The sequence below is a fragment of the Kogia breviceps genome, chromosome 10, assembly GCF_026419965.1.
Source record: "Kogia breviceps isolate mKogBre1 chromosome 10, mKogBre1 haplotype 1, whole genome shotgun sequence".
Classification (NCBI taxonomy): Eukaryota; Metazoa; Chordata; class Mammalia; order Artiodactyla; family Physeteridae; genus Kogia; species Kogia breviceps.
This window is the reverse complement of record NC_081319.1, coordinates 21,418,523-21,446,430: the sequence shown is the minus strand read 5'-3', so window position 1 is coordinate 21,446,430 and position 27,908 is coordinate 21,418,523. Positions and strand designations below refer to the sequence as shown.

At 41.1% G+C, this 27,908-nt stretch overlaps 1 protein-coding gene across 11 annotated transcripts in view; it reads right to left on the bottom strand.

Moving 5' to 3' along the window:
• FRMD4B (FERM domain containing 4B) overlaps positions 1 to 27,908 on the bottom strand; it is a 333,168-nt gene that overhangs the window by 7,104 nt on the left and 298,156 nt on the right. For all 11 annotated transcript variants that reach the window (XM_067043674.1, XM_059077841.2, XM_067043676.1 and 8 more), the window contains 10 exons: positions 19,384 to 19,460; positions 17,498 to 17,636; positions 16,871 to 17,012; positions 15,842 to 15,975; positions 15,626 to 15,745; positions 14,224 to 14,452; positions 11,679 to 11,735; positions 9,939 to 10,086; positions 6,023 to 6,142; positions 4,039 to 4,850 (listed from right to left, as the gene is read on the bottom strand). In XM_067043674.1, the coding sequence (XP_066899775.1) occupies positions 4,039 to 4,850; positions 6,023 to 6,142; positions 9,939 to 10,086; positions 11,679 to 11,735; positions 14,224 to 14,452; positions 15,626 to 15,745; positions 15,842 to 15,975; positions 16,871 to 17,012; positions 17,498 to 17,636; positions 19,384 to 19,460 (1,978 nt within the window). The remainder of the gene's footprint in view (positions 1 to 4,038; positions 4,851 to 6,022; positions 6,143 to 9,938; positions 10,087 to 11,678; positions 11,736 to 14,223; positions 14,453 to 15,625; positions 15,746 to 15,841; positions 15,976 to 16,870; positions 17,013 to 17,497; positions 17,637 to 19,383; positions 19,461 to 27,908) is intronic.

Here is a 27,908-nt window from a genome sequence, read left to right as displayed (position 1 = left end):
AGACAAAATTAGTGGGACTATTCAAAGTGAGAATTGTTTAGGCCATTTAGATGCACATTAATCAGCTGTGTGCAGAATAGAGCTTACAAGCCAATGTTGGGAACCAACAGAGTTCCTATTCCAATTTGGTCACTTACTGGTCATGTGACATTGGGCAAATAGCTTATGCTCTTTAAGGCTTAGTTTCTTTGTCTGTAAAGTGGGGATAATAATATAAATATATTCTGTATAGGGATGATACCAGGATTAAATAACCTAATTTGTGCAAATATTTAGCACTGTGCCTAGCAATAAATGATAACATTATTGTTATAAATGTGAATAAAGTTAACTGAAAGACATGCTATTAAAAAAATAACCCAAAAGACAAGCCAGGAAAAAATTCTCATATATTTAAAGAATCTTCCCAGTGTCCCACTCAGGCTATGGTGGCTGGATAGCTTCATAGGCTCAATGGTAAAGGTAAGATGACAAGTTTGAGTTTTTGGAGACCTTTAGAGGAAAAGCATTCCATACGCTGAGTTGTTGAGACTTGCCCGTTCCCCAGCCAAAGGAAATACCGGGCCACTAGCAGCATCAAGGCGCATTTTCGCCTTTTAAAAAGAAGTTTTGGGGGTGGGGTAAGGGAGGGAAACTAGTATAGGAAAGATATCAGGAAGAAGAGATTTAGTTCTTCTGAGGGACTAATCTGTAACAAGACAAGGGCATCCACAAAAAGGAAGGAAATAATGCCATTTGCAGCAACACGGATGGACCTAGAGATTGTCATACTAAGTGAAGTCAGTCAGACAGAGAAAGACAAATATCATATGCTATCACTTCTATGTGGAATCTAAAAAATGATACAAATGAACTTATTTACAAAACAGAAACAGACTCACAGACTTCGAAAACAAACCTGGTTACCAAGGGGAAAGGTGTGGGGAGGATAAATTAGGGATTTCGGAGCAACAGATACACACTACTTTGTATAAAATCGATAAACAACAATGACCTACTGTACAGCACAGGGAACTCTACTCAATATTTTGTAATAACATATATGGGAAAAGCATCTGAATATATATATATATACACACATATATATGTAAACATAAATATATATATGCATGTATAACTGAATCACTTTGCTTTATACCTGAAACTAACACAACATTGTAAATCAACTATACTTCAAATTAAAAACAATTTTTTTTAAGGGTTAAAAAAAAAATAGACAAGGGCATAATTTGGGAGCAAAACCCAGTGAATGCCTCATCGCTGGGCGTTTGCTGTCCTGTCTCTAAAACCAGTCCTGCTCCATGCCATGTACATGGCTGTACAATGCCATGCCAGTCATCCAAGACTCAAAAACCCCACACTGTTCCTGGAGCCTTCCAGCTCTCCTCCTGTTCCTGTTCCTGGAGGCCAACCTCCTCCTCTTGTCTCTCACACCCACAAAGCACATGTGACAGTGTGGGACGAACACATTTCAAATCTCATCTGTGGCCCTGCATGCCACAAGGTTTTGACTCAGAGATGTACCATTCCCACTTTAAGCTTCCTGGAAGGTTTCATAACTCAGAAGCGTGGTGGTTAGGATGTCTGAGCTGTGACCCGATTCCTACTCTGCCACTTACTACCTTTGGAGCTTGGGCAGGGTCATTTAAACGCTCTAAGTCAGAACTGCCTCAGCTGCAAGAGTGGAATAATAATAATACACACAACAACAGCACTCGTTACGTAGAACTGCTGCATACGTTCAAGTGGGAGAGTACACGTAAAGCGCTGAGCAGGTCGGATGGCAGAGGGGTAAGTTGCCAATAAATGGTGATTGTCCTTACTACTAAAACTGAGTCACCCGGAGAGCCTTTAGGTGGCCGGAAGAGATTATAAAACCCCTGACTAATTCGGCCAATAATTGGAAACTTCTCTCTCTATGAGAATGATGCGCGCCTGTTATAAAACATTTCTGTAGCTATATAAAGTGTAGACAGGAATGAGGAAAATTCCAAAAGGGAATTCTGGGAGCACTGTTCCATCCATCTAATTCCTTAAAATGTGATGCCTTTTGGCCCATGGGGCCAAATCCTGCTGGTATCAGCAAGGTTCACACCCTCGCACTGGGTCCAGGAAGTGTTATCTCCATTCTCACCTTTGCCCCAGTCCTGAGCCAACGGCCAGGAATGTTGAAGTTTCTGAGTTACACCTGCTTCTCCCTGGCCTCGCTGTTTAAAGAGGCATTACCTCAGGGCTGTGCCCTGATGCCCATCCACATGCAATCCCAGCCCTCTTTCTTTGGTTTCTGAAAGTTTCATGCAACACCCAGCACTTGAAGGGGAAGAAAGGCATTATCTAATCAGAGCCACAAATAAGAAATAACTACAGGAGGCTTTTCATATGTTAGATGTGGTAATAAATGGGAAAGTCCAAGCAGAAGTCCAAAGTCCTGGACAAATACGAGAACACCAAAACCCAAATGGAGATCTCCATGGAGACGCCTCTTGTCAACAGCATTAGGAAACGTTTAAAGGAATACTTTTCACCGAAGATCACACAATGATTCAGGAATCCCTGAGCTATGTCTCACTGAGGTGTCATGCTTGTAAGAGGGGGCAAGACTCATGACCTCGGTTTTTCATATGGTTTGAGAATTCATCCATTTCTTAGAGCTTTAATATTGCTTAATTTTCATAGATTCCTCTGGCTGCTAACTAGACTGTGAATTCATCCAGGCCAGGAACTGGCTTGAAACCGTCTCCTCAGTATCTGTGCCTGTTTGTTTGCTGAAGAAATGAAACCCTGGGCAGACTCTCCATTTAGGCCCCCATTTCTCTCCTTAAAGTATGCCTAGGGCTTCCCTGGTGGCGCAGCAGTTGAGAGTCCGCCTGCCGATGCAGGGGACGCGGGTTCGTGCCCTGGTCTGGGAAGATCCCACATGCCGTGGAGCGGCTGGGCCCGTGAGCCATGGCTACTGAGCCTGCGCGTCCAGAGCCTGTGCTCCGCAACGGGAGAGGCCACAACAGAGAGAGGCCCGCGTACCGCAAAAAAAACAAAAACAAACAAACAAACAAAAAAGTATGCCTAGCACAGCTGGAGGTATGCAGTAAATCCTCCAGAAGCAGTAGTGGAGTTAGGAACCAAAGTCAACATGTGAAGAGAACACCTCTAAACCAAATTATCTTTGAAAGTCTCTTAAATCAACCATAAAGTGGAATACATACGATTACTGAATTAAGACCTACAAAGTACTTAGAACACTGCCAGGAACAGTGGTTAGTAAACGCCACCTCCTATAAGACTCATTAGAAGCCTTACACAGAGACCTGAGCATTTGGAACGAACTGCCCTTAGATAATCCAATTCCTAGTTGTGAACAGGGAAAGATGTATAACCTTAATGGTTTTCTGCTTACCTGAAGGATTTATGCTATTCTCTTAATATATCAAACCTCAATGCCCTGAACATTTATTTATTTACTTATTTATTTTTACTGAAGTATAGTTGATTTACAATGTTCTGTTAGTTTCAGGTGTACAGCACAGTGATTCAGTTTACGTATACATATATATATATATATATATTTATATAGGTATGTCTATGTGTGTGTGTGTGTGTATCTATATATATATATAGAGAGAGAGAGATAGATATAGATATATAAAGTGTGCATTTTCAGATTCTTTTCCCTTATAGGTTTATTACAAAATATTGAGTATAGTTCCCTGTGCTATACAGTAGGTCCTTGTTGGTTATCTATTTTATATATAGGATTGTGTATCTGTTCATCTCAAAGCCCTGAACACTTTAAAGAGATGTGACTGTCAGTGGAAGCCCTAGAAAAGATAAAAATATATGAAAGCCCCTAACCCAGGGCAGCACAGAGGGTAGGTGCTCGATAAATGTTTGTTGGACTTGAATCTGTGGCTCTACCCAAGGGCTGCCACTCTCCTGACCTTGGGTCCTGGTCTCATGACCCTTGAGGGGAGTGGTCTGGGGTAGGTGGGGAACATGAGGTAAATGAAATCTGGATATCAGGTGCCTCCGCAATATTCTTACCGGAAGAGTAGGAAGACGCTGGGCTGCTTGGAGAACAGGGTACCTGCAGCCCGGCAAAGCCCAGGCTTCTCTGTGATCCCCTGTCCGAATCAAAGCTAGTCTGCGTGCTGTGGCCCTGCTCCTTTTGCCCAGAGGCCCGCTGGTACCAGCCACGCAGGTGCTCTGCCACTAAGGCCTTGTGGATGTTTTTGGTGATGAGCTCTGACTTGGCAGCAGCCTTCCTCGGCAGCCGGAGAGTTGCATACGGGTTATGGGGCACCCGGTCGACCTCGTCTTCATGAAACGACCTGCTGTAGTCCCTTGGGTGGTCATATCCATAGTGGGCGGAGGACCGGTAGGAAGGATTGACACTGTACTGTCCTTCAGTGTCATTCTCGTAGACGTAGCCACCACTGTAATAGAGATCACACTCTGCATACGGCGTGTACCCGGCGGTGTAGTAACTGGAAGAAGGCTGCTCCTGACCCTTTGAGTAGACGCCATTCTTCAGACTATCCTTTTGTGCTAGGTTGGGCATGCTTCCTGAATTTGAAGTCGAAACGTTCTGCTTCTTGGACCTTCTCCGACCCCTGGAGCGAGTGTCCAGAGTTTGGGTGGTGTAACAGGGGCCGGCCACGGGTGTCACGCAGTAATACTCTGTGCTTGACTGGCTGGTGTAGGAAGACCCGTCATCCAGGATTTCTGTGCTGCTGCTTCTTTGGGATTTGGAGAGGGAGAGAAATGGCTTATCGTGGTCCATCTCAGAGAGCAGATGAGACTGGGACTCAAGGCTTCCACTCCGCTGGCGACAGTGCTGAGATGAAGATTCGGGTCTGAAAGGGGAGAAAGCAAACTTGTAAAAGACAACGAAAGGAGGACCGAGGGAAGGGAAAAGGACACCACGTCCGATGATTTAATAGCTCCTGAACTGCACTAGGATTTTTAAGGTTTCCAAAGCTGAACACACAACAGAAACCACTGGGTTCACATGGTCAAAATGAGAAAAGAAATCGATTCTGTCAATTGGGCAATCCACATCCTTCCTTGACAATAGGGAAGATAAACTGATGCTGTATAACCGACATCAAAGCCTAAGAAAAATCCCACATGTCTTTGGAGGGTTCTTTCTTCCAACAGGATAACAGGATACATAGACTAGGGTGAACGCAGCATTTGCTGGGGAACAGAGTCTGGCTTTGACATTGGAGTCATCCGGGTTGAGTTACGGCTCCATCATTTCCCAGCCGTATGAATGTGGACAAGATATTTAACTAATCTCCCTCCCTCCTCTGTAAAATGAGGAAAAAACCAGTATCTAGTATCTCCAGTCAGACTTGTTGTGGGAACTAAATAATATAGTGCATATAAAATAGCACAGCCTTCAGTAAACACTTCAAAATGTTGCTACTGTCATTATCTTCATCCTCACCATTGAATAACAAATGGTAATGTCCAGTTGGAAAAATTAAGGCACAAAAAATCCAGTATCTACCCAAACCACGTACATTTTCGAGCACATTTTCTTGGCTCACATATTTGAACTGTTAAGTGCATAGAAAATGTAGAACCATGAAATAAAGTCCCACTGCAGAAAGTGATTAAAAACACAGTGAAGGGACTTCCCTGGTGGCACAGTGGTTAAGAATACGCCTGCCAATGCTGGGCACATGGGTTCGAGCCCTGGTCTGGGAAGATCCCACATGCCACGGAGCAACTAAGCCCATGCGCCACAACTACTGAGCCTGCACTCTACAGCCCGTGAGCCACAACTACGAAGTCCGCCCGCCTAGAGCCCGTGCTCCGCAACAAGAGAAGCCACCGCAATGAGAAGCCCGTGCACCGCAACGAAGGGTAGCCCCTGCTCGCTGTAACTAGAGAAAGACCGCGCGCAGCAATGAAGACCCAACGCAGCCAAATTAAAAAACAAACAAACCATAGTGAAGTAAAACAAAACCTTAAAGCAAAAGTCAACAGAGAGAAAGCAACTGGAATGAAGCCCTCTTACTGCAAGTGGCTGCTGCTGTAAGCGTTCCGGGTGAGAACAGGTGTGGTGGGCACGCTTCGCCCTCCTGGGGGCCGCCTCTCCAGAGTTTTGTAAGGACTGCTGTGTGTCGACTGCATTTCTCTGTGACGGTTAAAAAAAAAAAAAAAAAAGAATTCAGGAAAAGAGGAGCTGCCTAACATTTCTGGCAAACTTGTTATAAAATGATTAGAAACTTACTGGAGGGGGGAGGGATAAATTAGGAGCTTGGGATTAACAATACACACGACTATATATAAAATAGATCATCAACAAGGAGCTACTGTATAGCACAGGGAGCTCTACCCAATATTCTGTAATAACCTATAGGGGAAAAGCATCTGAAAAAGAAGAGATATATGTATGTATATGTATAACTGAATCACTTTGCTGTACACCTGAAACTAATAGAACATTGTAAATCAAATTACTCCAATATAAAACAAAATAAAAAGAGCCTGCTGTATAAAAAGATAAATCAAAGAAAATTCAAGAAAATAATAATAAAATAAAAATTAAAAATAAAATAGATAACCAACAAGAACCTACTGTATAGCACAGGGAACTATACTTAATATTTTGTAATAACCTATAAGGGAACAGAATCTGAAAAAAATTACATCTAGGTATAACTGAATCACTTTGCTGTACACGTGAAACTAACACAACATTGTAAAGCAACTATACTTCAATTAAAAAAAAGGAAGGAAACTTACTGGAAACTGAAGGAATGGCAACATAAAGAGATAATTGGGAAAACTGTCTTTGTGGCTCAGTATCGTGGTGCATCTTAGATGAGTCTTAGGGGAAGCACAAGTGATGTGACTCTGAGTCATAAATATGGAGGAAAAAACTAAAAGACTTAAAAAAGGGTGTACTGAATAAAATAGATTAGAAGCAACGAGAGCAGGGGCAGCAAATCCTTTCTCTGTAAAGAGCCTCACAGTAAATATTTTTGGCTTTGTGGGCCAGATGATCTCTGTCGCAGTAACTCAACTCCGCCCTTGAAGTAAGAGACCAGTGTAGACAATATGTATGTGAATGCAGGTGACTGCGTGCCAATCAAATTTGACCGTGGACACTGACATTAAAATTTCATACAATTTTTATGTCACAAAATATTACTGCTTTTGAATTCCCCTCCAATATTCAAAAATCTAAAACCATGCTTAGCTCATGGGCCATACAAAAATAGGCTGCAGCATAAATTTGGGTAGTGGACTGTCATTCACAGCATCCTTAAGTTACTTTGTCCACTTTCCAGCACAGTGAGAACACAATTTGAAGTTAATTGTTAAATTAAAAATGACTTTGATTACACTTCACTTGTTACAGAAGCATGTCAAGTTCATTGCAAAAAAGTTTAAAAATACAGATAAACATTTAAATGTCCATAATCTGATACCTCAGATAAGTCAGAGCACTAAACATTTTCAGATATTTTTACTAAGCATATATACTTATAAGCATTTATACTTTTATTGGGATCAACGTACTCACACTGTTATATATAAAATAAATAACCAACAAGGACCTACTGTATAGCACAGGAAACTATACCCCATATTTTGTAATAACCTATAAGGGAAAAGAATCTGAAAAAGAATACACACACACACACACACACACACATATGTATAACTGAATCACTTTCCTGTACACCTGAAACTAACATGACATTGTAATACAACTATACTTCAGTTTTTAAAAAGCATTTATACTTTTAACAACAAAAAATGAGATCTTACTGTATATTCTCTTTCAAAACCCACTTAAAAAAATTTGATTTAACATTTTATGTCACTTAATATTCACCTACACTGTTATTTTAATGAGTTTATAGTATTCCACTGTAAATACCGACCATAATTAAACAATCCACTAGTTGAGCATTTGGGCTGTTTTCATTTGTTACTAGTATAAACAATGCTGTGATAAGCATCCTGTAGTTAATTCAAGAGGAAAAATTCCTAAAAGCGAAATTGCTGCATCAAAGAGCAAACCCATCTTAAGCTATTGGGGATGGAGGCATAATAATTTTTAAGATAATGATTTTCCCAGTTATAATTCCTCTTGCTGAAACAGCTTTGTTTTCCTTAATATGATAAACACACTTGTCCAGGGTTATCTGATAGGACTTTCTTCAGTTATGGAAATGTGCTATATCTGTGCTACCCAATATCAGCCATCAGCCACATGTGCCTATTAGGACTTGAAATGTGGCTGTTAGGACTGAGGAACCGAATTTTAAATTTTATTTATTTTTAATTAAATTGGACAGCAAAGCTCTAGACACCTGGATCTCTATTGTTTAAGGCAACAGTTCTTAGATGCTAATCTACAAACTGGGGCTAATATGAGATAAAAGTTTTCACTGATCTTTGACAAATTAGAAATATAACAAAATGTGGGTTTTCTTTTCATAAGTGAAAAATTAATCTAAATAATCTTCCTGGGGGCTTCCCTGGTGGCGCAGGTTGAGAGTCCACCTGCCGATGCAGGGGACAGGGGTTCGTGCCCCGGTCCGGGAAGATCCCACGTGCCGCGGAGCGGCTGGGCCCGTGAGCCATAGCCTCTGAGCCTGCGCGTCCGGAGCCTGTGCTCCGCAACGGGAGAGGCCACAACGGTGAGAGGCCCGCGTACCGCAAAAAAAAATAAATAAATAAAATAAATAATCTTCCTTTATTTTGAGACTAATTTCCATCTTCCCTGAGATGCAATATAATATTGGCTAAAATCACATCACAGGCTTTGGAGTCAGGCTACCTAGGTTCAAATCCCAATTCTGACATTTACTAGTCGACAAACCCAACAAGTGATTCATGCTTTCTGGTCCTCGGTGTACTTATCTATAATTGGTAAGGATGGTAGTAATACAGTCAGGATTGTTGTGAGGATTAAATTTATTAATACATATTAAAACACTTCAGTGTCTGGCACATAGTAAGTGCTCAATAAATGTTAACTTCATATTATTGTTATTATTACAATGATGACTGTATTTTGGATATGTAAATGTCATTTTTCTTTTTCATGAAATCATAGTGCTGTTTTTTTTTTTGTTTTTTTTTTTTTTTTTTTTGCGGTATGCGGGCCTCTCACTGTTGTGGCCTCTCCCGTTGCGGAGCACAGGCTCCGGACGCGCAGGCCTAGCGGCCATGGCTCACGGGCTTAGTTGCTCCGCGGCATGTGGGATCTTCCCGGACCAGGGCACGAACCCGTGTTTCCTACATCGGCAGGCGGATTCTCAACCACTGCGCCACCAGGGAAGCCCCATAGTGCTGTTTGTTTGAACATTCTGATTAGGCAAAGTAAAAAGTTGGTAATCCTATCTTGAGCCCTATGTAGGAAAAAAAAAAAAAAACAACTAGTATTGATCCCTGCAGCCAAATTCTGGGAACAATTGGTCTATCATCTGTTAAAAAGTTTTTGCCCTGTTGTTATTGCCCTGATAATATTTACTTGAGACACTTGAGAAGTTGTATTATCTACTTTACAGACCAAAAATATACTAAAGTCCCATTTTCCTTTGAAAGTTCCAAAGTCAGTTCTGTCACTTAGTTTGGTAGAGTGGTATTTAATGAGTTTCCTGAAACCCTGAGTGATGAAACAGAACTTTGGACACTATACCCAAATTCAGATTATAATCAATGTTCCTATAATTTAATATAAATCAAATAGACTTTAAAATCAAGGAAACACCAAATACTATTCAAAAGATCTCTTTAAAAACACTTCCACTTGTTATCAACAATAAATAACTGGGTTAGTTTGTATGCTTTGGTTTTACAAGATAACACTTTCTGAAAGAATAAAAAGGATAACGCAAAAATGGGTTGACTATTTTGGAGAAAAGATCTCATAGTGGCAAGGCATTCACCTTCATAATGTGACTTCTTACCTGGACTGTCTGGTATCCACAAACTGTTCATTGACGGACGACTTTCTGAAATGGATTCTCTCAATCCCGAGAGACTTAGGAGGAAGAATTCTTGGAGAATGAGGTACTGAACTTGATCGCTGCCCAGCAAGAGTACAGGTGTCATTGGCTATAATAAGTAAATTGAATGAAAGAATAGTGGATAAATAAAAAAGTAAACAAATACCATGCCAAAACCTCCCAAAAAAGAAAGTGGAAGATTTGTCTGGTGAGCAAAGTGGTCTTCCAAAGATGACATTTTAAAAAGTACCTACGTTTCAGGAAATTTATTTTTATATTTTATACAATACAAAAAAATTACTGAATGTTATTGGGGGGCCTGACCCAACTTATGCCAACTCAATAGGTGGTATGCTGAGCAAATAAATCTCTCAGGTGGAATGGGTGATACTATACTATACTTCTCTAGAATTATATTACAGAAAAACCTCAGTGTGTAAGGGGCCAAGAGGAAGCTGGCCTGTAAAGTGGGCCTGGATCAGTTTTGTTCAGCTTTACTTTTAAATTTGTCTTAGTTATTTATTTATTTATTTTTTGCTGTGTTGGGTCTTCATTGATGCACGCAGGCTTTCTCTAGTCGCAGCGATCTACTCTTTATTGCAGTGCACGAGCTTCTCATTGCAGTGGCTTCTCTTGTTGCGGAGCACAGTCTCTAGGTGCACCGGCTCGGTAGTTGTGGCACACGGGCTCAGTAGTTCTGGCACACAGGCTTAGCTGTTCCGTGGCATGTGGGATCTTCCCGGACCAGGGCTCGAACCCACGTCCCCTGCATTACCAGGCGGATTCTTAACCACTGTGTCACCAGGGAAGCCCTGTTCAGCTTTACTTTTAACGTTCTTAGGCCTCCTTGGCTGACCAAAGGCTCATCCTATCATTAAAAATGATGAATCTGATTTATGGTGAGTCATTAGGGAACTGTTGTGTCTCCCACTGGTATTTGTATTTCCAAAGAGGAATGGCACACATGATCAAACCGCAGCTCAAAGGAAGAATTCTGAAATGGTAGACTTTCATGAACCATTCCATTTGGGGGAAGATAAAGCAGTAGGGGTTAGTGGTTCCCCCAAATTCTTTAAATCACATCGAACAGATAGCGAGCTCCTCTGCTTAAGCACAAGCAAGGGATTACAAGGAAATACTCTATCACTTGATACGAAATCCATTCCATCATGAAATATGTTGACCACAGGTCATTACAATAGATACAGTCTACCTCTAGGAAACCAACATAATGACATGTAACCCAATTTCTAAAATGTGTGTTTCTTCCTAAGAAAAATAAACTCCAACTTAACTGGAATAAGTAGACAGTGATAAACTCTACATTATTTCCTGGTAGTGTAGTGTAGCCTACATAACACTAATTTCCTGGTTTTGGTATTGGACACTAAATATGTAAGATGTCACCAGTAGACACAAAGCTGGGTGAAGGACTCTGTATTACTTATGCAACTTTTCTATAGTTACTTCAAACGTTAAAAAAAAAAAATCCTACAGAGCCTTACAAATCCTTATCAAGATACCTATTCATTCAGTTATGGTACTCTGATTCCCTGAAGTCATGTGATTTGTATGGTATTGTATTTAATGCTGATGTCTATTTTTCCCAAAAGAATAATAAACAGACTTTATTTAACTCAAAAATATTCTTAATATTTCAGAATATATAACATTTTAAACTGAAAAGGGGGAGCTACTTACAATCATCATAGGTGGTAGTGTCAGACAAGGAGCTACCTTCTGATGGGATTATGTCTTCTGTGAATAAAATAAACTGCCTTTAGTATAATGGTGCATTTGGACACCCCTAATGGTTCAATAAAACCCTTTTCAATGGAGTGCATCTTATTTTTATTTAGATAAACACAACTAATTACAGTGCATCAGGAATAATTAACTATTGTAGGAATGAACTCATTGACTACTGACGGTATAAACATCTTATATACTGTACAAATATTACATTGGATTATTTATTAAAGTGGAACGGAGTCTGAGAACAGTCCTTTGAGAATCTACTATACTGTTAGGATAAGTTATTTTTTTGAGCCCTCCCCTGAAGGGCTTCTTCTTGATAGAGTGTGGTGGTCACTTGTGGTGCTTAAGCTTCTCAATCAGACCAGGGTTTCTTAACGGTGGGTGGCCCTATTGACATTTTGGACTGGATGAGTCTTTGTTGCGGGGTGGGGGTGGAGGAGGGTGGATGCTGCCCTTTGTACTGTAGGATCTCCAGCCTCCACCACTGGATGCCGGCACCACCCCACCCTCAGTTTTGACAAGCAAACATGTCTGCAGACATTGCCAAATGCTCCCTGGGGTGCGAAACGGCCCCTGAGTGAGAACTACTGAAACAGACAAACCTGGGTTCACATCCTGGTTTTGTCACTTACTGGCTGTGAGACCCAGGGCAAATTACTGAACCTCTCCAAGCATCACTTGGCTCATCTCTACAATAGGGATAAGAATAGCGCCTAGTGTTTGGTGCTTTGGTGAGCATTAACAGACGTAATAGATGTAAAGCCCTTAGCCCAGCTCCTGGCACAGGACAGATGCTCTATAAATGTTAGCTATACTTACTACTCTGGTTCCCTAAACACAGCATTCTGGTGAAAGAACTCTGGTGGTTGAAAATGCCCATAATGATCTAATTATTACTGGTGCCCATCAAGTGTTACAAAATGGGTTTAGCAAAAAGCGGTATCTCAGATGTTGATGTGCTCTGGCAAATCATTCCATACTCAGTGTCAACGACGGGCAAGGTTACAGGCAAACACGACACCTCAGTGTAAGCTTCAAAGCCATTATGAAGTGAATCTCCACATCCAGTCTCAAATGTTAATCTCCATCAGAGCCAGGAGGGCTGTCTCTTAATTGGACACACAGTAGAGCTTGAAGGCGAAATGCCAGTAGAGTCAGCTGTCAGGCAGGCTTTAAAAAAATCCACCCGATATATGCTCAACCATTGGCACCAGTGCTGCCCAAATGTCAGTTACTGAAAAGGATAACATTTGAATCTTACACAGCTGGGGATGAATGGGCCACAACAAATGGCTATGAAAGCCAAGTGCGCTGCTAATCATCCATCTCTGTAGGTCCAGAATGTGGCCACTGACTAGGCCAACTGGATTTCGCATTCAGAGTCAAAGCCATCCTAAATTCCCCAGCCGTAGTTGACGCACACTTGTGTGTCGATGTCTGTTCATTCACTTTCCAAAAAGCCATATCTCTGCTTTGCAAATCAAATGATCTGAAGCCGAGTACACTTTAAACCTGATTACCATATTTTGTCAAATCTAAGATGTATAATTACTTGATGTCCCAGTAAAAAAAGAAAAAGTACTGCCGATCATAACTGTAACACTCCATCTAGTATAAGAATTATCCCAATTTCACAGATGTTTAAATGGGGGGGAAAAAAAAAGTCTTGGAATCAAAGAAATAGAATCGTATTTCAACCAGTGATCAAGGCTAAAAATCATGCTAATAAATACGGAAGGCCAATTGGACCTGAAATCGACCTAAATGAGATTTTTTTTCAGTTTACTTTTCTCCTGAATATTAAAGTTTTAGATATATAATGTTGAGAATTTGGAAAATATGGAAGAGAATCAGGAAGAAAATTAAGTGACATGAAATTCTACAACTATTAATATTTTGAACTCTTTCCCAACCAGTCTTTGTGTGTACATAATTATACAATGTCAGGACCATGTTATGGTTACAATTTTGTATTCTGCCTTCTGCATGTCATAATATAACATGGACATATGCCCATATCTTTAAATAGCCTCCATAAATGACAACAATTGTAAGAGCTCTTTTCTATCCACATATGTTGGACAGGTCCTTAAGAAAATGTATGGTCTGCTGCATTAAAAACCTTTGAGAAACTACCAGGTAGGGCCCAGCTCTCTTAATATCCTGTGTTTTCAAATGTATTTCTTGCAGTGACATCAGGCTAGTTAAAGGTGAATCCGTCTTATTAGGAACCAATATTGCTATGAAAGCTCTTTCATGCTGAAAATTAAAGCAATGCAATAGTATAGTAGTACAATAGTAAGATGGTCACTAAAACCCAAGTTAACATACTTGTAACACTGAAATGCCAAACCATTTTTATCCTAAGAAACTCATAATTAATCCTGTTCTTTCTTTTGTCTCTTACCAAATGAACTGGTTTGGAAATGGTACATTCCATCAAGAGGATTGACTTACATGACTCTAAAAAACCTTACTAATTACTAACCTGGTAAGATAACTGTTGCTTTCTGGCTGGGCTTCTTTCCACATCTAATTCGGTATTCATTTATTGCATTCTCAATCTCCTGAAGCTTTTTCACTGCATCCGTGTAATCTTGCTTTCGTTTTTTCTTCACAGTTTTACAAAGATCTGGCTCGTTGGCAAGTTTCTTTGCAGCTTCAACCAGCTTTTGCTGTATAAGGAAATTGCTCTCCAGTTCTTGCAAAGCAGGGTCCTGCATTTACATGATGATACCGTTTTATTTTTATGGACACACACAGTCACTGTGATATGTACTAGATATGTACTAATAAAATTTCTCTTTCTCGTGCGTTCTCAAATCAGATGCTCTCTGAGAATAAAATCCTCCTAAGTTTTACTGCTTAGGTATTCTCAAACAGTTTCCTAGAAGACAAGACCTCCCCCCTCCATTTACTTTAACTGAATAGTCTAACTCTCTGTCCTTTTCAAAGAAGGGAATGGCCTTCCATTCATTCAGTTGGTTGGATGAAGATCATATTTTTCAAGAAGGGATTCTTCACCCAAGATTCATAGCCAGAGAACGCTATATTCACATGCACAGCTTTAGAAACAGATAAACTGAGGTTTGATTCCTCTTTCTGGGTGATTCCTGGTTGCATGACCCTGGACATACTGCTTAATTTTTAATGCTTTGATTTTTTTTCATTTGTAAAAGGGAGATAACACCCACCTTATGAAAGTATGGTGAAGATTCAAGGAAATAATGTATGTGCATTGCTTAGCTCAGAGCTGGGTATACCAGTGAACACTCAATAAATAGCAATGCTCACTTTATTATTAATGGAAACTGCTGTCATTTTCTAAAGCCAAGATGGCTAAACTTCTGCAAGAAACACGAGTAGGGTCATAGTGTCTGATGTCATGCAGACGAGAAAGTACCCCCTATATTGGCTAACAAATCTTTTAACTTTATTATACCCAAGTGCTATACATGTGTTATCTCACTGAATACTCCTTGCATCCCTCAGAGGGAAGAAAACTCAGCACCCCCATTTTATTGATGAGAAAACCCAAGAATCGAGATTTCACAGAGGGTCAACGATTTGCCAAAGGCTACTTGGTTTTAAGTGGGAGACTCTAGCGCTAGAAGACTTAATTCTTAAAATAATATTTCTCAATTTATAAACATTTAGAGTTCATTTAGTGCTCTTTCTGTTTGGCGGGGGTAAAGTCATGAGAGAGAACTCAATTTTAACTAGACTGTGCAGGAAAGAAAGAATTCGACTTGGTCTCCATGATCACTTTTAACTGGCGAGATAAAAATGTACAGCAGTAACTCAATAACCAAAGGAACAGGTCAGCCACACTGAGCCGACAGCATTTCCTTCTCACTGTTGATAGACACGCTCAGAGCTGGCGCTCATACCTCTTCACTCGGCAGCAAGTTGTCATCTAATTTGAATGCGGTACCTACACGCCTTCTGACGTGAGGAGGCTTCTCACCTATGTTCAGTGGATACTCCTTTGGCATTTTGCCTGTGAGCTCCTGTAAAACAGGACAGAACCGAGAGGGAGATCACTGACCCCGGCTGGAACTGTCAAACACGATTTCAAGCGCTCCCCAAGAGCAGAAGACACTTACAGCCTCCCGCAAACAGATCTTCTTAAGCTCTTCAACTTTTTTCAGAAGCTTTTCTTGCAACAGCTTTTCCTTCTTCTTGAGTTCAAGGATTTTCTCTCTCTTTTGCTCCTCACTGACTTCCGAGTCTTGAGAACCTGGGGGGGAATGGGAGGGAGGGCAGAGAAGGTTTATACAAGGCATGTTTCCTTCCTTTTTAAAGGACAAGGGATTTTTAAGCCAAACCTGATGTTTAATAATAGTTTATTTCTCTTCTCCTTGTTTCTGAACATAATAAAAGGAAACTGGAGAACATTTTCTCATGCTTCTCAGCATCAAAGAGAGCCTGGTAATAATATATGCCTTTTGCATTTTGGCTCAGTCATTTTAGAAGCAATGATAAAATGCTTAGTGTTTCAGACACACCCAAGGAAGAAATTCGTTTTTCTGAGCAGGAGAGAAGGTAAGAAGTTCCTTGAGATAGTTGTTTAGAATGTTCTTTCAGAAAGTAAGCAAGGCAGAGGAATATTCTATGCTTCAGGTTCACAAGCTGACAATGGGATTTAGATGAGAAATTATTTTTAGTGAAGTTATGTGTACTTAGTGAGACTCTTATCCAAAATTTCTACAGAGGAAGGGTTTAGGGGCAAAAATCACTTTGGGGGTAAGGTGGGTTTGAAAGCTGTAGTCATGGTTCAATTCATGTTAAATGGAGAATTAGACAACTGTTTGTATCAAAAACTACATATTGGGGAAAGAAAAAGCTTATGAACCTTATGGGGAGAATATATTCTTGCAAGCTACCCTGAGGCACTCACTATCTTAGCATCGACTGTTAATTATACAACCTGACTTTACTATTTAACTTTCTTCATACTCTTTTAAAAATTAATTTCAAAATTTATTCAAAACCGCAATATACTGTAAGTTCCATATGCTTATTTATTCCCAAAATAAAGGGTTCAAAGATACATTTGAAAGTGGTTTACAACCAAAAAAAAATGTGAAATAAGATAAAGATCGCTTGCACGCTCTCTAATCCAAAAATATTACCTGAGGAGATTAAACTGCCATTGCTTGCCATGATGAACTGACTTTTTGCCTCTAGTGTCACCATTTTGGAGACCCTTGGTGTCCCCGTCTCAGTCAAATCCATTGCAATATCGTCTAAACTCCTGGCTGAAGGAATTTTTGCCTAATATAACATTGAAATGGAATTCATTCAGTTAAACCTATTTCAAATGAATAAAGCAATTCAGTGACTATGGAATAAAAATGTCAACACAGAGGACAATATAGAATTTTTATATACAAAAGTGATATTTTTCAGAACAAAAATATAAGATTTCAGCTTTGCAGTCAATGTGTTTTACTTACTAGGCATGATTCTTTCTCATGGCATAGTTCAATCATTAACATTAAAACATCCTGAGTGTACACACACACACACATGCATGCCAAAAAGTTGGCAAATCTTACAGTTTTCAGATCAGGTTATACGTTGCCCATTTTTTTTTAACGTAAGAAAAATTAAAACAATTGGTAGTAAAGCTTAAAAAAACAAAACTCGAGGAGCAAAAACCCATGTGCTTGCATCTTTTCTGAGAAAGCTTATTTTGAGAACACAAAGCCAATGAGGGACAGGACTTTGTCCTTATAGAAATGCTTCCAGTTACTTACTTTGCTTTGCTTCCGGTCCAAGTAAAACTGATGCTGACTAATTGCCATTACCCAGATGGACTTGATGAGAGAAGAGTTTGCGTACCACGTTTGCACAAAGAGGCCACTTTGCCCAAAGGTTCTTCTGGATACCGAAATCCTGAAAGATTAAAGAAAGCACTCAAACGATCTGTCTCTGGCCCAGCACAACATAAAATGTACCCAGTGGGTAATGTTGTAACAAACCTTCCCCTTAATTGTTTTGGCTCTGCCATACTCTTTTGCTGTCAGGGGCCAAGCTTCAGATTTTCTCCTTTTATGAGAAAACCAATCCCACCGGGGTAATAGCTCTCTGTAAAAGCAGCATATTAAACAACCCATTCACACACTCAAAAGTAGATGAGAAAATGGGAAGAGAATTTGAAAAAGAACAGATACATGTATATGTATAACTGAATCACTTTGATGTACACCTGAAACTCATACAACATTGTTAATCAACTATGCCCCAATATAAAATAAAAATTAAATAATAAATTAATTAATTTAAAAAGGAAAATGGGGGCTTCCCTCGTGGCGCAGTGGTTGAGAGTCCGCCTGCCGATGCGGGGGACAGGGGTTCGTGCCCTGGTCTGGGAAGATCCCACATGCCGCGGAGCGGCTGGGCCTGTGAGCCGTGGCCGCTGAGCCTGCGCGTCCGGAGCCTGTGCTCCGCAACGGGAGAGGCCACAACAGTAAGTGAGAGGGCCTCGTACCGCAAAAAAAAAAAAACCTAACATACCAACCATATAATATTTTAGAAAAACCTAAGTCTAGTATGGTCATATGCATAAATACATACATTCTGCATTCTGTATAGAAGCATGATATTGGAAATAATAGAAAGTAAATATTTTTTAAAAAGCAGATGAGAATTAGCCACATTAGAGGCTGTAATAAAAACATTTAGTTAAAGACCATAGGATGTGTGATCATCACAAGAAGGCGGGAATAAATGTGATAATATTTTAAAGACAAAGCAACCAGGATCTGTGGGATCAGCACCTTAAGGTAAGAGAGCATCTCAGGTCTAGGTAGAATTGTCTGGCTCTGGCACTATCAGATGATGAACATAATAATATTATGCATGTCCAAAACTGGTCCAGAGTACTGCTTATGCACCAGATGAAAAGAGGAGAGAGGGTCAGAGTAAGGAGATAGCAAGAGAGAGAAAGATGGGGTGAAAGCAGACACTGAGTAGGGGTGGGGGGTGGGAGAAGGGCACCAATGTTCTTCGTAGGAATCTGCCTTATCTCCTTGGGTCATCTTTTTGTCACAGCTGTTTCCTCCATCCCTCAGACCTCCAAATATCCATAAACTTATCTGAAAAGCAACCGCTGAGGGCCGATAAGGAATTCCTCTGAGGAACTTGGAGAGCCTACATCCTGACTTCAATTCATGTAGATAATTTAGCAAGTTTTTGTTTAAGTGACCAAGAATACCAAAGTTGAAAATGAGCAAAGGATCCGAATAGACATTTCTCTAAAGTAGATACACAAGCGGCCAATGAGCCTGTGAAAAGATGCTCAGCATATGCAAATTCAAAGCAGTCTGAGCTTATCACTGCACACCCCCAGGATGGCTCTTCCCCACCCCCCCCCACACACACCTAAAAATAACACGTGTTAGGGAGACTGTGGAGAAAATGAAACCACGCACACTGCTGGTGGGAATGTCAAAGGGTGTAGCCTCTTTGGAAAACCATCTGGCAGTTCCTCAAAAGGTTAAAGAAAGAGTTACCATTTGATCAAGCAATTCCAATCGTAGATATATACCCAAGAGAAATGAAAACACGTGCGCATGACTAGTCACAGCAGCATATCTGGATAGTCACCAGGCTCATACAGAAAAAAGTGTGTGAGCCTCACCTCCGTGGGTCGTGAACTTCAACAGCAAACTTTTTCTCACGGAAATATAAGTTCTCCAGCTGTTTCCATTGGAATAACTAAGAAATGAAGAAAACAGAAAAGCCACACAGCTTTAATTAATGTTAACTTTTACTAAATCTAGAAATCAGCTTAATAATGAAAAAAATCAAGAATTAAGACTGAGAATTAAGATTAAGAATGAAGCACTAAGATTAGGCACGGATATGTAATGCAGTCTTTATAAACCAACTATAACCTGAAACTTTTTTCTGATGGTAATCTTCACCTCATCAATCTTCCCTGAACAATAAAACCAGGCAACTGTGGGGAACATGCATACTATTTTTCCTCTGACTCAACTAAATAAAAGAGTAAGGAAATCGTAGATTCCAGTAAGCCCATGTCTTCTGGTCAAAGACGTTGACTTCATTTTTAAATGGAAAGAAACTCAAAGGGATGTCTCAAAAAGACCACAGGTTAAATTCAAAAGAATGCAAAGTGAAAGTAAAATGGAACCCCAAGCAGGGGTGATTCTCCGAGATACCAGTTTCCTGCCTACAAGAGTTCCTCTAAAGGGGACAGAAACTGAGCGCTAGAAATTGGAGGCAGGGTAAGGTGGGAGTGAACGCTGACACCGACCTCTTGGTTTCTGAGCGAGAGCCTCCAGCTTTTGTAAATAGAACCCATTTCTACTGTTGACATTCTAATGCTACACTGGGTGTTATCTGCCAGTTGGTTGGGAGAAACAGAACTTACTTACTGGCAGTGGGCATCTGAAATCTAAATAACTTGTGAAAAGCAGCTCATTCACAGCACTGAGTGTGCCCTGCTGCATTTTCTGAGTTCATCCCCAACCCCTCACGTTAACCTGAGCCCCCGCTTGTCCTTTTAACTTTGACTTCATAGTTGAATTTCTTTTCTCCACCCCAGTCTTGATGACCAGAGAAATATTAGCACAGCGATTTCATTCCATTATTAGACTTCGGCTGGATTTTTAAATTGTGTCCAGAGAATCTCCAAAAAGCATTTCAATCACCAAGATAGTAACGTCTCTGCAATGCATGATCAGCAAAACCATTTCCTGGGGTACGGGAACCAAGACTTGTCATCAACATGTAAACTTCATGTAGAGGAACAGCACGAACTAAAGGTTCCTGTGCACGTATAGCTGGAAGACAGACGTTTTCCAACTGGACCCCCAGTCCCAAAGGGAGTAAAATAAACCAGCACCCACTAAGAACACAGCCCTTCATGGTCTGAACACATAGTGTCTGTAACTACAACCATCACCCAGGTAGAAAGAGGAATTTTGTGAGAGTTTAAAGCTACATACCGATTTTCTAAAATGTCCATAGGTTTGAGGCTTTCATTTCTTTTAATCCCAAGGTTCCAAAAGTGGGACAGAAATGGGAAGGAAAAGTCCGAGGTGCTCTCTCCCTCCCCCTGCGTCCCGCTGGGCAGCTCCGGTGAGTTCTGAATGGAGGAGTTTCTTAAGACACTTAGGTGTAACTCAATTTCACAAACCGAGCCTCCCACGGCTGACACCCTACTGACATCAGTAACTCCACCGAGTGACATCACCCCAGTTCCACTCCTTCTTTGATCAGGAAGAGGACAGCCAAGTTCTCTCTAGCAGATTTTCCCAGAACAGAGACACAATTTTCAAATGGGGTACAGGGTAGATTCAGATGGTTGCTTCCTGGGAAGTAAGCTGCTTTGAATCCGGGCATAAGCTTCACTAGAGGCTGGGTGAGGGAGACATTGCTCCCCCGTTTTACTCACCCTGGACGCGAACAGGTTTGACAGGAAGAGCCACACTGCAGCTCAGCTGTGTTTTCCTTTGCGTCCATTCCCACACACACACGAAACCAGGGCCAGACTTGAAACCTGATCTCTGAAAGCCGCCACCTCTCCCTCTTATCACTTACAAACGTGAAATACTAGCGCTTTTGCCAGCAGACGGACAGCAGACGGTCCCCCCGCAAGCAAAAACCCTACTTAAAGGGTGAAGGGTTTCAGCTAATTTAAAGAGTGAAATAATTAGATGGCAACTGGTTTGCAAACTAAGTTATGGGAATGAGACTGCATTTTTAAGTCTGAAAGGCAAAGCCATTTCCCCACCTGAAATCTTAAGTTTTTGCAGGGAATTCCCTGGAGATCCAGTGGGTTAGGACTTGGTGCTTTCACTGCTACCGCCCAGGTTCGATCCCTGGAAAGCTTTTGCAAAATGTAATTTCATATATGTGCCTGCAATAGTATAATAGTGAAGAGGAATGACACAAGCTTCCTTCGTGATAGCAGCTGGGGACGGTGGAATGAATGTATGAGGGGTAAGTGGCACAGAAAACTTCAATGTTACCAGTCATGTTTGATTTACTTTATTAATAAAAAATAAGATGAAGTAAATATGACAAAATATTAGTAATCGTCAATTTAAGTGGTTATGCAGGTGTAGTCACTTTCTTGGTATTCCTGTATTTTTTTAATTTCTAAAAATTAAAATAATAGAAGTTTGTATAAAGTGAACAAAGGTTGGTCTGTTTCACACAAGAGTGAGATTTCGGGCTTCCCTGGTGGCGCAGTGGTTGAGAGTCCGCCTGCCGATGCAGGGGACGCGGGTTCGTGCCCCAGTCCGGGAAGATCCCACATGCCAAGGAGCGGCTGGGCCCGTGAGCCATGGCCGCTGAGCCTGTGCGTCCGGAGCCTGTGCTCCGCAACGGGAGAGGCCACAACAGTGAGTGAGAGGGCCGCGTACCGCAAAAAAAAAAAAAAAAAAAAAAAAAAAAATTCCCACTCTTGGAGATTTGGGGGTGGGGGGTAGGAGAAGAGGAGTTTTATTTGCTTTGCAACACAGAGTTATGAGCATGAAACTGGACTGTTTTCTAAAGTGATCATTAAACAAGCATAATGACAATCATTAATTAGTATTTATTGTTGTTTATGTAGCACTCACTAGGAGGGATGAGTTTGAAATTGTGTTGTGTTTAGAATTCACGGTGTTAGTAATGAAGGAAATGCTTGCATGGTGACAAAACCATAAGTTAGGTCTTCCGACTTCTTTCTACTCTACTCTCATCTAGAATGATTACTTGTGTCCTTTAGCATCAGAAGAAGGAAGTAGATAGCAAGAGATGAAATAATAGCCTGGATTAAGTTTGAGATTACAAAATAAATAAACAAAGAGATAAAACAAAAAAAGTCAAAGAGGAGCAATGTGAACAATGATAGTAACAAAGAGATAAGCAAAAAAACTACAATAGGAAGAGAATGTTTCCTTAGGTCGTCACAAATCACCTTGTCTTAAAAAAAGAAAGTGTCAAAAATTTAATAACTGACACAGAAAACCAAAGCTGAATCAAATCTTATTTTAAAAGTGAACGTGTGTGGGCTTCCCTGGTGGCGCAGTGGTTGAGAGTCCACCTGCCGATACAGGGGACACGGGTTCGTGCCCCGGTCCGGGAAGATCACACATGCCGCGGAGCGGCTGGGCCCGTGAGCCGTGGCCGCTGAGCCTGCGCGTCCGGAGCCTGTGCCCCGCAACGGGAGAGGCCACAACAGTGAGAGGCCCACGTACCGCAAAAAAAAACCCAAAAGAAACAAAAGTGAACGTGTGTAAAATGCCATAGTCTTTATCCTTAGATGTAAAGGAAGTTGATGGTTTTAGAATAATTTGCCACACGTTATTATTACACTTTATTTAATGAGATGCATGGGTTGAATATTTAAGCCATTTTGTTGAAAACTAAATAAACCTCAATATTTAGCTATTGATAGCCACCCACTATGACAGCCTTAAAGAACTGGAAAAAAATCACCTCTTTCCCCTTCCTATGCTACAATCACACTGGTTCCTAAACATCTGAGGCCACTGTCAAACTTTAGGAAAAAAGACTATAAGGAAAATCAGAGGGACTTTTAGGAAACCGGGAGTCACATACTTAAGTAGCTCTTGGAGTCCTTTACACATCCCTCTTCAATTAACAAATATTTCTTGTCCACCTTCTATGCGTGAGGTCCTGTTCTTGTTGGCAAATAATAGCCAGGTCCCCTTCCTTGTGATGCTTACCTGAACCAAGTGGATCACATCAGATTGCCTTGGTTTACATGCTGATTTCACCACAACTTTATTTGGCAAGTTGCTTAACTTCCTTGAGTCTCAGTTTCCTCATCTGTAAAATGGGACCAACAATGCCTGCCTCAGAGGGTTGTTGGAAGGGTTTAGTGAGATTATGTTTATGAAGCACTTAGCACAGTGCCTGGCTCAGAATCAACATTTAGTAAGTGATAAAGCTAGCTGCATCTGTTAGGAAGGACCCTCAATCCAATTCCCTTGTCTTGTCATCTCTTCTGAAGATGAAGGAGAGCCACTTAACAGGAGAAAGAGAACTAGAAACTGCTGTCTGGATCCCATATGTGTCTTTCCACTGATGAGAAATAGCCAAGTTATTCTGTTGACACTTCTGTGTCCCTCAGATTTCCAATTCTATGAGCTTCAGCCTCTGTAAAAACGGCTGTATCTCTGTTGATTTCATTGGTGGTTTCCTGATACACCCTCTAGGTAGGAAATCTGTTCACTGTTCCTGTATCACAGAGGTCATAGAGGAGGGACGTGGGAATGGGTCAAAGGCACGCCCACAGGGAGACGCAATGGCAGCAATCTAGCAAGCTCCCTCCTGACTGGAGTACCCAGAAAAGAAGAGACATGCCTTAGCATGTACAAAAATGCTGAGGAGTATGACCCACTACCAGCAAGGGGGACCTTTGGGGTAGTGAAAGACAAGGAAAAGTCTTAGACAGAAAGGATGCACTGTCTCTTTGAATCTTGGTGGATTGAAAGTAGACAGCACCCAAAGGTTTAACACTAGGCAATGACAGGAAAGACATCATCAGAGGCTTGGTTTTTTTTTTTTTGTAATAGCACTTATCATACAGGTTAATCATTTAACTGCAAATTCACTTGGAAATTCCTAAATTTGGGATAGTAGCAGCGTGGTGTATGACTGTATATCAAATAATGACTCATATAGGGTGATTTCCCTGCTGTAAATTGATGCAAAACAAGATCACTGTATCATTGATTTATTCTTTTTTCATTTAAAAAAAGTTACACTTGATGAGTATACTGTGAGTACCCACAAGCCAGCTAGCAGATCTGTTTTGCCTCCTGGAGTACCACAAAATTAGAATTTTGCAGGATGATGAGCTTTGAGAAAGCCAAACTGACCTACCTTCTATCCAGCTAGCCATCTTTCGACCAAATATTTATGTGACTGAGAATGAGTCTTCCCAACAACCTTATGGGGAGGTACTACATTTAGCCCCATTTCACAGAAGAGAAAACTGAGGCTCAGAGAGGTTTAACTGGCCAAGGTCCCAAAGTTAAATAGGGGCAGATCTGGGATTCACACCCAAGCACAACCATGGCTCCAAATTCCCCAGTTACCAGAGCACACTATCCTGCCTTTCTTACTTGGGAAGAGTATTCTATGGAGATTTGTTATGTTAACCAAAAAAAGAAAGAAAAAAAGAGTGAATCCCAGTTCAACCTCATAGGAAGAAAATGGCAGCAATTACGGCAGCCATTTGCAGAAAAGAACTCTGAGTCTCTCATATTTTACTTAGATTTGTGGTTCTCCACCAATAATGATTTCTCTTCACTTCCCACCCTCGCCCACCACTCCCAGAACATTTGGCCATGTCTGGAGACATTTCTGGTTTATCACACTGGAGGGGAGGCTGCTACTAGCATCTTGTGTTTAGAGGCCAGGGATGCAGCTGAATATCAGACCATGCTCAGGACAAAATGATCTGGCCCAAAACATCAATAGCACAGAGAATGAGAACACCTGACTCAGAGGATAATTTCTGGTGACATAACTATGCTTTGGTGGGTGAAGTGTGTTGATGAAGAAGACAAAATTTTTGCTATAAAATAATGAATTTTGGATTTCTCTTTTTCTCAACTAGGTATGTCTTTAGGAACAAACAGATGTCTGGATTGTTTTCTAAATGCAAATGTTCCCTCCCAGAAGGACTTAGAACAACTGATCAGACTACAAGAGGCCATGCTCTCAATGCCCGGGAACACACCAAATGGTACACACTCAGGTAGAGAAAATTACTTTTTCAGATGTGATGTGATAACCCTTCACACATAAAACATCAGGTCTTAAACACAAGGAGTGAAACATTCTGAGTATTTTTGGAAACGTTTAGACAAAGATGCCCTGGGTATCAGAAAATGCATGATATAAAAATCTGACCATCTAAGAGGATGTCACCTCATATAAATTCCCTCTGTGGCCAAATCTCTAACCCCTCAGAGCTGATCTAATGACTTCTGTTAGTACTTGCAATAGCATGCTCACTGCACGTATCTGGTATAACCAGGGCTGACCTGTCTGTCGCTCAGAGACACCTGCATGGCTCTTCGGGATGTTTACAGCTGGCATCCCTCCTCACAGGTTGGTACCTAGTCTGCTTATTAACTATTTTCAATAAAAATCTCTAATTTTGAATACGATTTTGTCTTTCCAGATGGGTTGTCAGGTTCTTGATGACCGGGACTAGGCATTTTCCTTAAACGAGATAAAGAATATAAAGTAGGGGACTTCCCCGGCGGGCCAGTCGTTAACCACCTTCCAATGCAGGGGACTGGGGTTCGATCCCTGGTCGGGGAACTAAGATCCCACATGCCGCGGGGCAACTAAGCCCGCACGCCACAACTACTGAGCTGGCGTGCCTCAGCTAGAGCCCGTGTGCCACAAACTACAGGGCCCACGTGCTCTGGAGCCTGGGCGCCACAACTAGAGAAGAGAAAATCTGCACGCCACAACTACAGAGAAGCCCATGTGCCACAACGAAAGATTCCGCACGCCTCAACGAAGACCCTGCATGCTGCAACTAAGACCCAACGCAGCCAAAAATAAGTTAAATAAATAAATAATAAATAAATCTTTTAAAAAATATATAAAGTACTATAGGGCCCTTGCAGACAGAATGGGATCATTATTTTTTTTTGGGGGGGAAAAATATCAGAGTACATTGCACTTCGTTAGAGATTTGCTCCTGAAGGATGAATGAATTAAAACCAAACCGATCTTTGGCTGTAAGTACAGAATGAAGAAAACTTTACTGTTTATGCCCCGTGATAGAAGAAATTTTCACCGTGCTTTATGTACTAACTGGCTCTCTCTGCATTTGGACTGGTCAATCCTATTCGAGAGCTGTCTTTCACTTTTCTGTATGTGCCAACCATTCAGCCATTTGGTAAATGCCTAGAAACACAGAGTAACAGATGAAATAATGAAATCTCATGGTTTTGCGTGTCCAGCAGCCCTTTCCTCTTTTTCAACCATCACCTTCAGTTTCTACGGGGAACACACTCACTCTTTAAGCGCTAGCTGCAGGGGCCTCTCAGTTTTTATAACGTGCCCACCTGCCTCCCATCAGCATACACTGTTCTCTGACATGAACATGCCAACCCATTCTTTGTTTTCAGCCTGGCTCCTTCTCACACTTCAGGTCTCAGCTTAAACGTCACCTTTCTCAGAGAGGCCTTGCCTGAACACCTGAAACATCCCTACCCCTCCCATTTTGGTCCTTCTGTCTCATTTGCTTCCATCAGAGACTATTCAAAATGTATAATTATGTCTTCATTCTCTGCTCACTTGTTTGTTTACCATCCCCCTGGATGACTTCCAAGCAAACAAACACAGAGTGACAGGAACTACTTATCACCCTCAGGATCTATTTTTCCTTCGACCAAAACACCTTGAGTGATGGCTTTGTCCATGAACACCCACCTAGAGTACACACTTCCCAGCCTCCTTTGCAGTTAGACTTGGTGATTTTTTTCTTTAAACCTTTTTAAAAAAAAAAATTATTTATTTATTTATGTGGCTGTGTTGGGTCTTAGTTGCGGCACACGGGATCTTTCGTTGTGGCACGTGGGATCTTTTGTTGTGGCGAACGGGCTCTCTAGTTGTGGCGTGTGGGCTTAGCTGCCCTGAGGCATGTGGGACTTTAGTTCCCTGACCAGGAATTGAACCTGCGTCCCCTGCAACGGAAGGCAGATCCTTAACCACTGGACCACCACGGGAGTCCCTAAACTTGGTGACTTTATGAATAAGGCTGCTTGCCTTGGCTTCTTTCCATCTGCCTACTGGTCGTGAGATGGAAATGGAGACTTACCAGTGCCCATCCAATTCTCTGAGAGTTCCTTGTTTTAGAAGAACTGCTTCAAATTCTAATAGTGATTAACTACAGGAGGAAAAGACAAATGCCTATGCTGCCCAGTAAACTTTCTATAAATTAGAGTATGGTGTGAAGGGAAAAATAATTAACCATAAGTTTGTTTTCTATGTCTTTGGAAAACAGGCAGGGGGAGGGATAAATTAGGAGTTTGGGATTAACATATACACACTACTATATATAAAATAGATAACCAACAAGGACCTACTGGATAGCACAGAGAACTGTACTCAATATTTTGTAATAACCTATAAGGGAAAAAAGAATCTGAA